General features: G+C 49.3%; 1 protein-coding gene across 2 annotated transcripts in view; it reads right to left on the reverse strand.

Annotated features, from left to right (window-relative positions):
- RBL2 (RB transcriptional corepressor like 2) overlaps window positions 1–16,410 on the reverse strand; it is a 51,006-nt gene extending 34,596 nt beyond the window's left edge. Inside the window, exons 1-4 of one of the 2 annotated variants that reach the window (XM_044269484.1) lie at window positions 16,085–16,410; window positions 10,624–10,754; window positions 9,571–9,771; window positions 8,057–8,121 (exon numbers count right to left, since the gene is read on the reverse strand). In XM_044269484.1, the coding sequence (XP_044125419.1) occupies window positions 8,057–8,121; window positions 9,571–9,771; window positions 10,624–10,754; window positions 16,085–16,249 (562 nt within the window). In that variant the 5' untranslated portion in view covers window positions 16,250–16,410. Of the gene's footprint in view, window positions 1–3,672; window positions 3,727–8,056; window positions 8,122–9,570; window positions 9,772–10,623; window positions 10,755–16,084 lie in introns of those variants that run through there. The other variant, XM_044269485.1, reaches the window with a different exon arrangement.
- Between the last annotated feature and the right edge of the window lie 271 nt (window positions 16,411–16,681).

The following is a 16,681-nucleotide window of genomic DNA, read 5'->3' on the forward strand; positions in this document are numbered from 1 at the left end:
GCTGCTCAACCATGGAAACCCAAACCATGATGGTCCCAATATTGGGTTCTACATGGACACGGCTTAAGGAGGCAGTATGGAACTTTAGATTGTCATCATCCAAGTGACAAGTTAGCTAACGAATGGTATCCATTGCCTAATTTTACTCTGGTCTTAAAGGGGTTTTCCCATCTCGGACAATGGGGGCATATCGCTAGGATATGCCCCCATTGTCTGATAGGTGCGAGTCACACTGCTGGTACCCACACCTACAATGAGAACGGAGCCGGGAAATGAAAGGAGGGCACACTGCACATGTGCAGCCGTCCTCCATTTATTTTTATGGGGCTGCCGAAAATAGGCGAGCACTGGCTCGGCTATTGCCGTCTGCCCTATAGAAATGAAAGGGAGCATTGGCCGCGCATGTGCGGTGTGCTCCTATTCACTTCTATGGGAGCAGCGCTTGGTGGTGGACGGACCCCGGGTGGGACCCGCACCTGTCAGACAATGGGGGCATATCCTAGCAATATGCCCCCATTGTCTGAGATGGGAATACCCCTTTAAAACAAGCTAGGCTAAAACGAAGGCTATACAGCGACCAAGATTGGCAAATTAGTCACCGGTAAACTGTGTTTGCAACAATACATATATTATGACAAGAGGACATCTTGGAAATGATGCTGCAGTCACGGAATAGTTTACTAATTACTCCCCATGAGGAATATTAGACCCAGCATGTGACACTAGAGATTGTGTAGTGCCAGCCGAAGTCATTACTACCCAACACTGGGAACTAAAGCCTGGATTACACCGCCCCATTTTTCATCAGATAATCGCTAAAGAGCATTCGCATGAACGCTCCTTAGCGATCATCTTGTAGTGTAATACTCCCGCCGATTGCTCGATGAACAAGCAAACGCTCAATCATCCAGCAATCCATATCTTTTGACATGTTAAGGCTACTTTCACACTTGCGGCAGAGTGATCCGGCAAGCAGTTCCGTCGCCAGAACTGCCTGCCGAATCCGGCAAACATATGCCAACTGATGGCATTTGTAAGACTGATCAGGATCCTGATCAGTCAGAGAAATGCATTGAAATGCCGGATCCGTCTTTCCGGTGTCAACCGGCAAAACGGATCCGGCATTTATCAATTTTTACCTTTTTTTCGGTCTGCGCATGCGCAGGCCGGAAGGACGGATCAGACATTCCTGTATTTTGAATGCTGGATCCGGCACTAATACATTCCTATGGGAAAATGGCATTCAGGCAAGTCTTCTGTTTTTTTTGGCCGGAGATAAAACCGTAGCATGCTGCGGTTTTATCTCTTGCCTGATCAGTCAAAATGACTGAACTGAAGACATCCTGAACGGATTACTCTCAATTCAGAATGCATGGGGATATGCCTGATCAGTTCTTTTCCGGTATAGAGCCCCTGTGACGGAACTCAGTGCCGGAAAAGAAAAACGCAAGTGTGAAAGTACCCTAAAACATTATCGTTTGCAGGCAGCAGATCGTGGTGTCTAATAGCGTTCTGCCGCCGGCAAACCACTATACAGCATGGGGGCGAGTGATGGCATAATGATCGCTCCTTCCCATGCTGTGGAGGAGATGGCTGCATGTAATAGCTGTGGTCTCCTCCACTAGCGAGCAGATGATTGCTGGAGGGAACGCTTCCCTCCCAACAATTGTCTGCCACATCGGGCTTTCTAATACAGCCTTAAAGGGGTTGTCCCACAAAAAATATTCTACAGTTTCAAACCGGTACTTGAATACTTTTGAAACTGGATGCAATTAAAAATCCAATCCTCTGGCCATGTAAAAGGGTCTTAAAGGGAACCTGTCACCGGGATTTTGGGTATAGAGCTGAGGACATGGGTTGCTAGATGGCCGCTAGCACATTCACAATACCCAGTCCCCATAGCTCTGTGTGCTTTTATTGTATAAAAAAAACGATTTGATACATATGCAAATTACCCTGAGATGTGTCCTGTCCCTGACTCGTCTCACGTACAGGACTCATCTCAGCTTAATTTGCATATGGATAAAATCGTTTTTTTTGCACAATAAAAGCACACAGAGCTATGGGGACTGGGTATTGCGGATGTGCTAGTGGCCATCTAGCAACCCATGTCCTCAGCTCTATACACAAAATCCCGGTGACAGGTTCCCTTTAAGGCTACATTCATAATAAAAAAGAAAAAGAAAAAAACATCAGGTAAAAGCTGAGGGTTTTTTCTTTTCACAGATGCCTTTCTGAGAAACAGATGTTAAAAACCCTTATTCACTGGCCGTCAAAAAAACTGTTGTGTGAATAACCCCATAGACTATTGAAGGATGAAAAACGGGAAAAGGGGCGATTCTAATTTTTAATACTTTTTTTATAGTTTTAAAAACATTTTTTCACTTTTTTTTACTGTACTTTTTAGTCCCCCTTATGGGACTCCACATGCCATCTGATCGGGTGTCCCATGGAATACTATTGCAGTCTATGGGACATTTGCAGGCTTCCGGTCAGGCCTTGGGCTCGGCTTTGCAGGCAGCTCACTATGACAGGTCTGGAAGTCTTCACAAGGCCCCAGGCTGTCATGGCAACTGATTGGAGCCCCATGATTTTGTCACGGGGGCTCCGATTGGAAGACAGTGGGAGCCCCCTCCCTCTGTTTAACCTCACAGATGCTGCAGCATCTGAGGGGTTAAATCACCGGGATCAGATTCATCCGTTTCTGGTCACTGCCAACAGGTGTCAACTGTATTATCCAGCTGGCACCTGCCTTGCATGGCGTACGCTCAGTGCACAAGCCCACTTCTTAGAATGTACATGTACCGGATTATGTATTAAGGGGTTAATAACATGCGCTCCTGGCTGGAGTAGATTTCACTTCTGGGGCACGGACGGCAGAAGACGCGACAAAACTGATTAAGGCCTCATTCACACGACTGTATTTTAGGTCCTCGTCTGATCCGCATTTTTGGAAGATTGCACACAGTCCATTCATGTCTACGGGTCCGCAAAAAATGTGAAACAATATCCACATCCGTGTGGCCATGACGCAAATTGCAGAACATGTTCTATCCTTCCGTAAAACGCAGATACTGGTCGTGTGCATCCCGCACTTTTCACTGGCACTATTGTCAATATGCCTATTCTTGTCCGTTTGACAAAAGTGCGGGATGCTCACGGCCGGTATATGCATTTTACAGAGCGCAAAACCGGTATGGTCATGTGAATGTAGCGTAAGAGACATGCGCCTCTTAATAAACTGGTCATAACTTCAGTGGGGTCATAACTAAGATTGGCGTGCGCAACGCTGGTCTTTAGTAAATGACCCCCCCCCCCCCCCATTGTGTTACGTCTATGCTTGGACGAGCCCTTATCCCCGATTCACACAGCGTCCGGTACTTTAGTTGCAAATTTTCAGTGTGGATTCCAGGGCAGAAGGGAAATTTTTATTCTGATGCGTTTCGCTCACAGAGGATTTCCTGCGCGTTTCCCACACACGTTGCACCGTAATTTGCACCATGTTCTGATACTACCCACATATCTCCCGCACCATAGAACAGCGCACAATCCTTATGGTCCACATAATCTATAGGCACAACACTTTCCTGTATGTTTCATACAGCACAGCACGCAGACTGGCCGTGTACACCACCGCAACCCCCCCCCAGCCGTAAAGCGCAGCATGCCTACCAGCTCCAGGGACGAGACGGGTCTGCAGGCAGCCGGAGCCCCAGGTCGGGAGCAGCTGTCACACTCACTGAGAGGGAATGTGAATCTTTAAGAAGGGCTGGCCTGTCTGACAAGGAAACTGTCCCTCCTTGGCCTCGGAGTAGTGGGAGTATTACAGGGACAAGCCCAAACCTGCCCTGTGTACGTCCGGTTGCCAGGACATGACTACCAGCGATGCTGGGGGTTATTAAGCAGCCCATTGGATTTCCAACATGATGGCGACCAGAAAAAAAAAAAAAAAAAAAAAGGATATAGTTAACCCATTCCACGCTGCAGGTAGGATTTTCTTTTTGTAGATATCTAGAGAGGGAAACATCGGAGTCTCCTACTGAATCATTTCCGAGTCCTTCAAACTCCCTGGAGGGGGAGAGTTATCAAAACCGGTGGAAAGAAAAACGGGCTTAGTTGCCCATAGCAACCAATCAGATTCCACCTTACATTTTCCAAAGGTGCTCCGCGTTTGACATTTGGTAGTGTTGGGGGTCCGGACGTCGGTCTCAACCAATTTACCAACACTGACACCTGGAAACAGGTGTTAATGTTGGCGAAAAACGACCCTGGTCAGGGGCTGGAGTAGTGTTTATGTCCGGCGCATGCCTCGTCATAAATGAGGAGCATCCTACGCCTGCGCAAAGGGCAAACAAAATCCCGGGGTAAAAGGTCAGCCTTTGTAAATGACCCCAATTTCCTTACTGTTAAAGCGCTTGTTCAAGACTGTTTACAGGGGAACTGTATGAAATGCAGAAATGAACCGCTCTCTTAACCGTCTCACTTCAGTAAGTGTCATTTATTATGTAGAGAAAGTGAATACAAGGCACTTACTAATGTACTGTGATTGTCCATATTGCTTCCTTTGCTGGCTGGACTCCTTAAACACGACTCATTTCCATGGTTACGACCACCCTGCAATCCATCACTGGTGGTCGTATATGCTGAAGTGAGACAACCCCTTTAACGCATAATGCTGTACCATGTATGGCATTATGCGCAAGGGATTGTAAGGAGCGGGCGGCTGGATACAATACAGCAGGCACCCGGGTGCAATGACCGGGATTGGCAATGGCGCAGAAAACTGTCATTTAACCCCTCAGGCGCCGTGTTCAAAAGCAATCGCGACATCTGTAAGGTAAGGCAGAGGGATGTGGCTCCCTCTGCCTTCTGATCGAAGCCCCCCATAGTGAAATTTCGGGGCTTCGATCAGTTGCCATGACAGCCTGGGGCCTGCTGAAAGCTCCCAGCCATTATGTGCGAGGGAGCAACGGGGGCGTTTCCATTACACCTAGAAGCTCTGCTCTCTCTGCATCTACTGCACCCTCTGCACTTTGATTGCCAGGGTCAGGTGTGATGATGTTTTTCACAGTCTGGTCCTGTCAAATTGCAGAGGGTGCAGCAGTTGCAGAGAGAGCAGAGCCTCCAAGTGTAACCACAACGCCCCTGTTGCTCCTAGAGCCTCATTTGCATATAATAAAACATTTTTTCTCAGCAGTGCAGACACATATGAACATGGGACCAACACAGATGTCTTCAGCTGCCAAGCGCACATGTAACAGGTCAGCCGGTGTCATGCATACAAATCTGCTGACAGATGCCCTTTAACGCATATTAGACCCCCCATTTCCACTATGCTCCACCCCTTGTTGAGCATGTCACAAAAATGTGTACAAACCCTAGATGCGCCAAATAGCGCCACTTTTTAGACACATTTTTGGCGCAAATTAGTAAATCTGGGCCACAGCCTGCTTCAATATGGGCATTACCTGAATTTGTAGGAACTGTCCTTAATTTTCAGAGATAGTCCTGGCAAATCCTCGCTGATCTGGGACAAAATTGGAAGGGGCTAATTTAAGGGCCATGTACACCTTCGGAGGCAATTTTTGTTTCTGATTGTATTTTTGACTATAAATCATTTTTTCAATAGGCTTTTATAAAAAATCTGCTGTATTTTACATGATAGTTCATCAATATCCTGACACTGTGCAACCCCTTTAACTCCGATCCCAGCAGTTTAGCCTCTTAGATGCCGATGTCAATACTGACTGCGGCATCTAAGTAGTTCTAGAGAAAGAGGGGCCCCTAGCCCTGCCATGTATGGAAGACTATACAGCCTGGCCTTTGGCAGGGCAAAATAGGCATTATGGTAATTGTAACAGATCTCCTGGAACCCCGACTGGGTACCTCCGTTGATGGATGCTCCTAGTGCTTCCTGAGGGCTCCAAGCACTCAGCTCCACACCGAAAGCACTGCCGACCCCAAGAACCGCCGTAGCTTGGTTGGGATCTTGTCATCTTCTACCTACCCTGGACCTACGACAAGGTTTCTAGGTTCAAGCGGGTGACCCTCTCTTCTTTCAGAGAGTGATGCAGGAACAAGCTCTTACAAGAGCTAGGGATTATACTCTGGAGAGTATAATGATTATAGCAATCCCCAGAGTGTAGTTCTCCAATCCCCCGAACATGAGCCCAGACTTCATGAAGGGTAGAACAGGACACTTTAATGAGGCTACATGTCAGCCTTTTATGCAGGTCTTCCAGCAAGGGACACCCCCCATGGGGACCTTGTGGAAGACTGGTTTATGTAAAAACTGTCTCAATCACATGCGGTTACAGGCAGAAAACACACACGTGATACAATTAATCAACACAATGGGATAAAGTAATCACTCACAGGCAGAAACTACCCTTTTTTCCCTTTGTAGAATAATAAGCTGGGGGGGGTGGCTCCATAGTCCATGGGAAGGAGGCTAGGCCTCGGGCCTCTCCAGCAGCCCCAGTGACGGTTCAGTCCGTCACAGTAATTATTACAGTAACTGACAATACACTGGTACAGTATTCTAGTATATTTTATGGACAATCAGGAGATCGCATGTGGGGCACAGGGGTGCCCCAGTACAGAAAATCTCCCCCTGCAGAGTTCATGGCAGGGCTGCCCCTATACAGAAATCTTCCCCCTGCACAGTCCATGGCGGGTCTGCCCCTGTACAGAAATTCTCCCCCTGCACAGTCCATGGCGGGTCTGCCCCTGTACAGACAGTGTCCCCCTGCACAGTCCATGATGGCAGGTCTGCCCCTGTACAGACAGTGTCCCCCTGCACAGTCCATGATGGCAGGTCTGCCCCTGTACAGACAGTGTCCCCCTGCACAGTCCATGATGGCAGGTCTGCCCCTGTACAGAAAGTCTCCCCCTGCACAGTCCATGGCAGGGCTGCCTCCGTACAGACCGTCTCCCCCTGCACAGTCTATGGCAGGACTGCCTGCAGTGTCCATGGCAGGGCGGCCTCAGTACAGACAGTGTCCCCCTGCAGAGTCCATGGCAGGGATGCCTCAGTACAGACAGTGTCCCCCTGCAGAGTCCATGGCAGGGCTGCCTCCGTACAGACAGCCTCCCCCTGCACAGTCCATGTTCCCCGCTCCCGCTGTAAAATAGGAGCTGCGACTGCACTGAGGCATGGAGTCATCTCCAGGCAGCATCTGACTCTGTAAAGGAGGGGTATAGCGGTCATACTTATATGCATTTGAGAAACACTTATATGGTGGACTTTCCTCTGACATGACAGGCTCTCCTGCAATGTATTCCTAAATGTCTGAACTTTTGGGACTGGCAACCTGGACCTGACCCTCCGGTTGTATTCTCATGCCTGCCCATATCCAAATATTGTGCACCTCTTACGCTGGGTTCACACCTGAGCGTTTTACAGCGCGTTCCTACGCGCTGTAAAACGCACAACAGGCAAGAACCAATGATTCCCTATGGGAAGGGTTCACACCTGGGCGTTTTACAGCGCGTACGATCGCGCTGTAAAACGCCCGACGCTCAAACAAGTACAGGAGCTTTTTTTGGCGCGTTTGACGCGCGTTTGGGCCATAGACTCTTTGGACAACACTGCTGTCAATCACCCAAACGCGCGTTCACTATTAAAAAAAACGCGCATAAAACGCGAGACAAAAACGCGCATAGAAACGCGCGTTTGAGAAACGCCTAGGTGTGAACCCAGCGTTATAGAAGCAGTTCTAGGGCGCTCTTAGCACTAGTTTGCATGGCATTTTTTCAGTTTCAGTGCCGCTTGCAATTAAGCCTCATTTAATAGCGCTAAACCACGAGCCTACACCTACCACGGATTTAAGTGGCCTCCATCCAGACACTGCGCCAAGAAAAAGACACATGCTTTCTTGTGGCGGTTATAAACCACAGCCGCATGATGTGCAGCGCGACCGCCCACTGAAGACGACGAGAGACAGAGTCAGCGCTGCTGCTTACTGCGCTATCTGCGCCAAATTCTGCCAGCAAAAAGCCCAGTGTAAACAGGGCCTAAGACTTCTACTAATGACACATTTTACATCTTCCTTACCTTTGGCATTGATGAACAACACCCAGCAGAACTGAAACACTTCAGATACTGTGCACGGCTGACGCCTGGAAATAAAGGGACGGGATCAAGATGTGCAAAAAAAATTGTGCGGACAAAGTTCTTACATCGCCACAAAAGGAGATGGTTTATACTGAAAAAAATACAAAAATCTGATGAACTGGACCAAGATTTACATCCGGTAATTTACATATTTTCCAGTCTGCAAACCCGGAGGAGCACACTAAGACAGACGGGACTTAAATGGGTTAAAGAACCCCTATAATGACCCCCCTAATGCCCGGGTTCGGCTCGTGTTGCTCCCGATACCCACATGGCCACGGCTGCATTTCCCTATCGCGTGGATCAAAACATCCGGAGACCCTGGGGGGGGGGCTCGGAGAAGCAGTTGGGCCAGCCAATAGCAGGACGCAACGGGGATGAGCCTACCTAACGTCACACAGCACCCGCGTGGGTATCAGGAGCGACGCGGGTGCCGGGAGCAGGATAACCCCTTCAATTCAGCAGACGATGACCGTCTCCGGGTATGCACAGGGATAAGGGGAGGCGTCTAGAACACTATCAGGGTCCATTCAGATGCTGCAGTTGAAAATGCATCAAAATCACATCGGAAAAAACGTGTGTTTTTTTGCTATGGTTTTCAGTGCGGTTGCAGTTTTACACCTGAAACATGATAAATAAATGTATTTCACCCACAACATTTGTTTTGACATTAAAAAAAATTTGCACATCTGAATATCCCTTTTAGGCCCCATGCACATGGCCGTATGTATTTTGCAGTCCATCCGTGTTGCATCCACATTTTTTGCAGACCCTTTGACTTCAATGCGTCCATAGTGTGGCCAGGTATAGGACATATACTATCTTTTTGCGGAACGGATGTACAGATACAGAAAGCACGCAGATCATCTACGTGCTTTCCACATCCGTATGTCAGTTCAGCAAAAAGATGGAATATGTCCGCAAAATGCAGACCACGGACCTGTTGAAGTCAAGTATTCTGCAAAAAAATATGCAGACTGCACACAAACTTCATCCGCGCACCGCAAAACGGACACAGTCGTGTGCATGGAGCCCAAAATAATGATGACCTATCCTCAATACCTAATTGGTGGGATTCTGACGCCCAGCACTACCACCGATCAGCTGCTTGGGAAGGCGCAGCTTACCAATCACAGCGCCGTTCATTGTGTAGTGGCTGTGCTTGGTATTGCAGCCCATTCCCTTGAATGACACTGAGTCGCCCCTAGGCCATGTGCTGATGAACATGATGTCAATGGACTAGGAGGAGGTGAGTGCCCTCTTCAATCTGCTGATCGGTGGGGGTGCTAGGAGCTGGACCCCACCAGTCAGATACTGCTGACCTATCCTGAGCTGGCTGTATGAAACCTGACCTGCCCCGATCTCACTAGCTAGACATCCACACCAACTAGGAATATAACAAATATCTGAATGAATGGGGAAAAGAAGGCATGTTCTAAAATCTCAGAATCCACCTTTGTTTGCGGCTTCTGTGCTGCCGTGGCTGCTCCTCTTGTGCGTTCTTGAAGATCTGCTGGAAGATGGGATCATACTTCTTGAAGAGTACGGCAGTGACCGTGAAATTGCGTTCGAGCTTCTTGGTTCTCTCTCGGAATTCTGCAGGTAAGTTGGCCATGTCCGCCCACTTCTTCATCTTGTTGAAAAACTCAATCATGCTTTACAAAGGGAGAAAAAAAAAAAAGACAGTGTAAGGGTTAAGGTATGTTCACATCTGAGTTCGGAGCCTCCACATCACAATGCTGGTGTGAACGTAGCCTAAGAAACCTGATCAAGCTTTACAGGGAATGTATCATTTAAAAGGGTTTTCCAGATTCAGAACTGAACCCGGACATATCCCCTTCTTCCCCCACTCAGCCCCTATGACATTTCATGCTCCGATGCTCTCCCTTGCCCTGCGCCAAATCGTGCAGGCCAAGGGCTTTCACGGCAGATTCAGTGACATACCGGGCTCTCCATGGGTAAGCTAGGTGTACTCATTTTGAGCTAAAAATCATTTTTTCAATTGGTCTTCATTAAAAATATGGAGTCCTTTTTTTTTTTTTTAGAATAGCTGAGATGCTGTAGTAGCACCCTCTGGATTTTCTCTCTTTTCCATCAGACCAGGAGCAGACGGGCTCCTTATCTCTGCTCTCTGACGTTATAAACACCCATTATAGCTCAGTTCGTATCTTACTGATAAGAATGTGGCTTAGATAAGTGTTTATGACCTCTTAGTAAATTAGAGATAAGGGTGATTAGATGGCAGGCACAAAGTGAAAGTACCAGTCACACAGCTAGAAAAACAGCTAACCCTTTGTGACAGAATGGTTCAATAGTTTTAATAAAGGCCAATTGAAAATATGATTTTTAGCCCAAAATTAGTAAAAATGCAATCATAAAAAAACCATCGTCTCTGACGGTGTACACAGCCTTTAAGGCATTATAGAACGCACTTCAGATATGTGCACACACTCTTACCCTATAGACCACATGTGTACGTTTATAATAATAATAGTAAATTGCATTACCTTAGCTCTGTTGAGGTCAGAATCCTCGTGAGAGACACATAATTTCCTTCCGCCGTTCCTCTGCCCACCGTTGGCACAGACTGCCGGCACGCAACGTACAATGCGCACGCCAACCAATGCAGTGCGTTTCCCTGCAGATAAGAAGATGAGGAGAGACTCTGGATTATTGCTTCCTTGACCAAAATGTTTTCTCTAAACACGAACACAGTTCCCCCATGTAAAGCTGGCAAAACATGTTATGCATGCGTGTGTATGGGGGAGGGGCGCAGCATCGGGGTATCTCATCCGTATGGACAGCCTAAAAAGATGAATCTAGAGATGGAGTCTCCTCCATCATCCATCCCGTCTTTTTAACTTTTGGAGCAATGTTCCTCAACCCGTGGCTCCCCAGCTGCTGCAAAACTACAACTCCCATCATGCCCTGCCAGCCTGCAGCTATAGGGGCATGATGTGAGTAGTTGTTTTGCCACAGCTGGAGACCCACTGCTTAGAATTTGCTGTTTGACGGCACATGGGTGTCATGGCTCCCTGCAACAGAAGGACGTCCTGTGGAGAGCTGCCAAGCAGAAAGTCCCTCTGGCGGACTCGGCGTTCCATGAATTATACGGTACTACATTTTCTCCGTAGTGACGGACGTCATTCCCTCATCTCCTCCTGCTTCACATAATAAACCTGGGCGATTTACATTTATGACCTTATTATTTATGACCCGTATTTGGCGATTCAGATTTTTCTCAGCCGCCCATATCACAGCCATGGCGCCTCCGGTCAGCACAACACTTCTGCCTTCTCCCCACTAACGCAGGCTTCTTCATGGAGTATTTCCAATTTTAAAAAGGTAGTAATGGAGTGGGCGAATAGCGGCATATCCCCTCCAGCTGACACCATAACCCGCTGCATACTTGCCAACATTTAGAAGGTCAAAAATCAAGACATTTATAAAGTGTGCTTGTACTTTTAACAAACTTTTTTGGGGTGTACAGAAGCCCGCTTTGCTGGATTGTCCCGCCAACACTGGGACTTTTGACAAGTATGCCATCGGTGCCCTATGATCGCAGTGAGGTGTGCCAGCAGGGTGGCAGAGGAAGTGATTTCCCTCTGTGTAACCATGTAGACGCTGCAGCCGCTATCTAGGGGGTTAACAAAGTAGCAGTGTCTTGCCGGGTCTTCCTTGTCACCCCTGCTTTAGGCCTCGTGCACAAAACCGTATTTTTGTTCCGTATCCACTTAAAGGGGTTGTCCGGGATCCGCCCTGAACCCGGACATACAAATATTTTCACCCAGGCAGCCCCCCTGAGGCTAGCATTGGAGCATCTCATGGTCCGATGCGCTACCTTGCCCTGCGCTAAATCGCGCAGGGCACGGGCTCTTTTGTTTACAACAACACACTGCCGAGTGGAAGCTTCCGCCTGGCAGTATGTTCGGTGAGGTCATCGGCTCTGATGGGCGTGCTTTAGCGCTGCCCTAGCCGTTTTACTGGCTAGTCCAGCGCTACAGCCCGCCCATCAGTGTCGGTGACATCACCGGGCGTCCTGGCAGCCCCAAGGAGACTCCTGAAAATGCCTTTACCCTGCGCTAAATGAAGTGCTCCGATGCTTAAGTCAGGGGGGCTGCCGGGGTGAAAATAGAGGTATGTCCTGTTCAGCTCTGAACCCGGACAACCCCTTTAAATGAGGCTGCAAAAAATGTGCTGTCTGCATCCGTACGTCGGTCCTACAAAACAGATAGAACATTACCCGTATTGTGGCCTTGCAAACAGCGGATCCGCAAAATATAGGCACTGGCTGTTTGTGCACGGAATCACGGATGTGGGTCCATTCACTTGATCGGGTCCGCAATCTGGAAGGAGCGGTGTGGAATGGAGGCACAGAACCCCATGGAAGCACTACAGAGCGCTTCCACGGGGTTTCTATCTGTGCCTCCGCACCGCAAAACAGTAGTGCATCAAGTGAATGGGTCCTGCGTCCACATACGGCGGCCGTACGGTCGGTGCCTGTGCCCTTATAGTGCAGCAGCGATCAAGGCACGCCAGACCGTTAGAGCAGCCGCTATTTATATATGCCAGCCTACCGCTGTGCCACTTATCACACGGTACCCCTGTGTATTACAGAGCCATAGGTGCAATACGCTACGCGCCCCTGTAGGGTGTCACAACACTGCATAGAAATCCAGGGGAGAAAAGTAGCTCCTCGGGTTCATCAGCGGCACACTGGGGGCACAGAGCAGATCTGTAGCGGGCAGTGGGCACTGCAGTATGATCTGTAATATCAGCCCGGGCTTTACCTATAGACACTGAGCAGATGCCTCCAAGCAATCAATTCATTTCAATCAATCATTGTCTGTAATCCCCAGCGAGCTCTACAAGGAAACCCTGTAATGAGCGTCTCTCCAAGGAGATGGCATCAAGCTGCTCCCAAGCCAAGCCTGACCAAAGCCCTGCAGCCCCAAGCTGACAACACAACAAACCGCCCCATAGTAACCGCATCGCCTACCGTGCACCGCCCCGGCCTCCACAGGATCCCCGCGCAGGCGATGGACACCTCCTCTGTGTTCCTTTTTATTGTTGTACTTTGTGTTACATTTAATTAAACTGTTGCTTTCTTCAACTTCACTGAACTTTCCTTAGGTCATAAATCAGCGGACGAGATCTTTCCAGAGGAGCGGGGGTCCGAGCCATCCGAAGGTCGCTCTAGGTCTCATGCACACGACCGTATGTATTCCGTGGTCCACAAACCGCAGATCTGCAAAATACGGATCCCGGCTGTGGGCATGACGCACTTTCCTCCATCCCCGTTCTTGTGTGCCATTCTAGAATTTGCGGAGCAGCCGCAAAGACGCGGACGGCACGTGGGCTGCCCGCATTTTTTGTGGCCCTCACTGAAATAAATGGGTCCGCATCCAAACCACAAGAAATGCGGATCAGACCTGGACCAAAAATATGGTCGCGTGCACCAGGCGGATGACACACAGGCCCATTCATTTCTATGGCTGTGCAAAAAAAACGGACAGCACACGGATGTCATCCATGAGCTTTCTGCATCCGTGCGTCTGTTGCGCAAATTATTAAACATGTCCTTACGTTTTGCAAACAAGAATAGTCATGTCTATGGATGAGAATGAGAAAAACGCAGATTGCACCCAGAAGATATCTGTATTTTGCGGATCCATGGTTCGCAGTCCGCAATACGGACACGGTCGTGTACAGGTCGATACCCAGTGATCAGAGAGTGTCGGTCTAACTGGACGACCCCTTTAAAGGAGTTATTTAGAAATAATTAGAAGGGTTTTCTGAGACTTCTATACTGATCGGAGGGGGTCCGACACCCGGGACCCCCGGCCATCAGCTGTTAGAGAAGGCAGCGGCGCTCCTGTGAGCCCTGCGGTCTTCTCAGTGCTCATCAAGCACAGCGCCATACATTGTATAGTGGCAGTGCTTGGTATTGCAGCTCCGCTCCATTCACTTCTATGGTCATGTGACTGTCACAAGCTGGAAGAAAGCCGCAGCGCTACCGCGAGCGCCAGTGCCTTCTCAAACAGCTGATCTGTGGGGGTCCCGGGTGTCGGACCCTCTACGATCAGATACTGATGACCTTATAACTGTTGAGACGAGTCTTTTTTATTTACTCTTCGTCTGCGTCACCTACTGACAGATTGATACTTACCTGCTCCCTCAGCTCCAGTCCTGCACCCTGGCTCCAGCTTGTTTCCTTCTAGCCGGTCATGGTCTAGTGCGCCGCTGCAGCCGGTAACTGGCTTCAGCAGTGATGTGTCCCTAAGCAACACTGAAGTCAGTCATTGGCTGCATTGGCGCAAGACAGGAAGAAGGAGTAACGGCAAGCAGGACCACCGCAGTGGGGAGCGGGTAAGTATGAATCCTTCAGTAGGTGATAATAGTTAAAGGGGTTGTCCAGGCTTTTAATATTCATGACCTATTCTCAGGAGAGCCTGGACAACCCCTTTAACTATTTCTGGAAAGCGCCTTTAAAGCCAGTTAAAGCCTTTAAAGTGGGTTCAATGGCTTTAAGTGCACCTGGTAATGTAGCAGAGTGCAAGTGCACCCGATCTGTAAGGTCAGGCTCACCTCTTGCCTGAACATTAGTTTCTTGTCACATAAGAAGACACCAGTGCTATAATGGGCACACGGCAGGTGGGGGCCCCGTTACAGGTTTTGTACTGTGGCCCTGGAGTTACATGCTACGCCTCCTCACCCCACTTGTTTTAGTAAATAATTGGAGGGTACTTTCACACTAGCGTTATTCTTTTCCGGCATAGAGTTCCGTCCTAGGGGCTCAATACCGGAAAATAACTAATCAGTTTTATCCTAATGCATTCTGAATGGAGAGGAATCCGCTCAGGATGCATCAGGATGTCTTCAGTTCAGTATTTTTGACTTTTTAGGACGGAAATAATACCGCAGCATGTTACGGTTTTATCTCCGGCCCAAAAAAACCGGAAGACTTGCCTGAATGCCGGATTCGGCATCTTTTCCATAAGAATGTATTAGTGCCAGATCCGTCCTTCCGGTCCGCGATTTGCTGGATGACACCGGAAAGACGGATCTGGCATTTCAATGCATTTGTAAGACTGATCAGGATCCCGATCAGTCTTACAAATCCCCTCAGTTTGCCTACGTTTTGCCGGATCCAGCAGGCGACGGATCTGCCGCAAGTGTGAAAGTAGCCTTAACAACTCCAAGGCAGATTTTCCCAGAACTCTCTGCTGTTCCTCTATTATTCCTCCTGAATATTAATATAAATATAACTGGATGTGACTATTCTCTTCTTCTAAAGGGCCGTGTCCCTGCCGTGTGTGCGCCAACTGGACGATGTCAGAGGGCGACACCAGGCTGGCACTGTATCCATACATTTCTAGGAGGAATAACAGGGAAACAGCAGAACACAGCGCCTCACCAGTGCAATGTGCAGCCTCACCAGTGCAATGCGCCGCCTCACCAGTGCAATGTGCCGCCTCACCAGTGCAATGTGCCGCCTCACCAGTACAATGTGGGTATGTCCTAGTAGTCAGACCAGAATCAGACTACACAGGGGTTGTTTGTAGTCCGTCACCATGGAGACGCATAGGTCAGCATTGGAGCTGTAGACAGTCGGACAGTTTTAACTTGTACGGGGCCTAACAGTACAGCTTAAATCTCTATAGCAGGGGTCAGCGACCTCCAGCTGTGGTGAAACTACGACTCCCAGCATGCACACTTGCTCAGAGGATGTCAGAACTCCCATAGAAATGCATGGAGCATGCTGGGAGTTGTAGTTTCACCCACAGCTGTGCTAACAGGGTGCTGTGCTGAGGAAGAAGACAAACTATGTGGTGGCCATGGAAGGTCTCCACCAGGATGCCCCCCTGCCATGTAGGGTGCTGGGGATGCCAGTAGCACTAGGTTTAACCCCTGCCATGCCGCGGTCCTTGGAGCCATTCATAAATCGCCTCCAGTTAACCCCCTCACCTCCAGAGTGTAGGTCTGGCTAATTCTTGCGTAACTCTCCCAGGCCTCCGCACGGGCCCTCTCGTCCATGTTGAGGGCGCCGCAGAGCTCCTCATAGCGGCGGCGGAGCTGCTGCTGCTCCTCCGCCTGCGGGGCGCTGCCCTCCTCTTCCTCCTCCTTGATCATGTTCAGGCTTCCCCTCGGCTGCTCCGCTGAGATCCGTAGGACACACCGTTTCGGTGCTGACGCTGCGCTGCCATTTAAATGGCCTGCCAGTGACAGGAGCGCACGGCCATTCACAGAGCCGAGTTACGTCCGCGTCGCCGCTGGAAACCGTTCTCACAACACGACGCTGCGCAAAGTGCGTACTCCCGCCTCCATTGAGGAAGAGACGACAGGGGCGGGGTCGCTGATGCCAGCCCGGCTCTGTGATTGGTCAGGCCGCGGGCACCTAGCCCTCCCATTGGCCCGCTCTGCTCAGGCGCCTACTGTTTGTATGCGGAGACTGTTGTGGCTTTACTACTACGCTGTACGCTCGCCTGCCGGAAGTAACCGTTTCGTCACCAAAGCTTAACGAATTGTCAAGACTCCCAGGCTTCCATCCTGGAGCCTCAGATA

The sequence above is a fragment of the Bufo gargarizans genome, chromosome 10 (genome assembly GCF_014858855.1).
Source record: "Bufo gargarizans isolate SCDJY-AF-19 chromosome 10, ASM1485885v1, whole genome shotgun sequence".
Classification (NCBI taxonomy): Eukaryota; Metazoa; Chordata; class Amphibia; order Anura; family Bufonidae; genus Bufo; species Bufo gargarizans.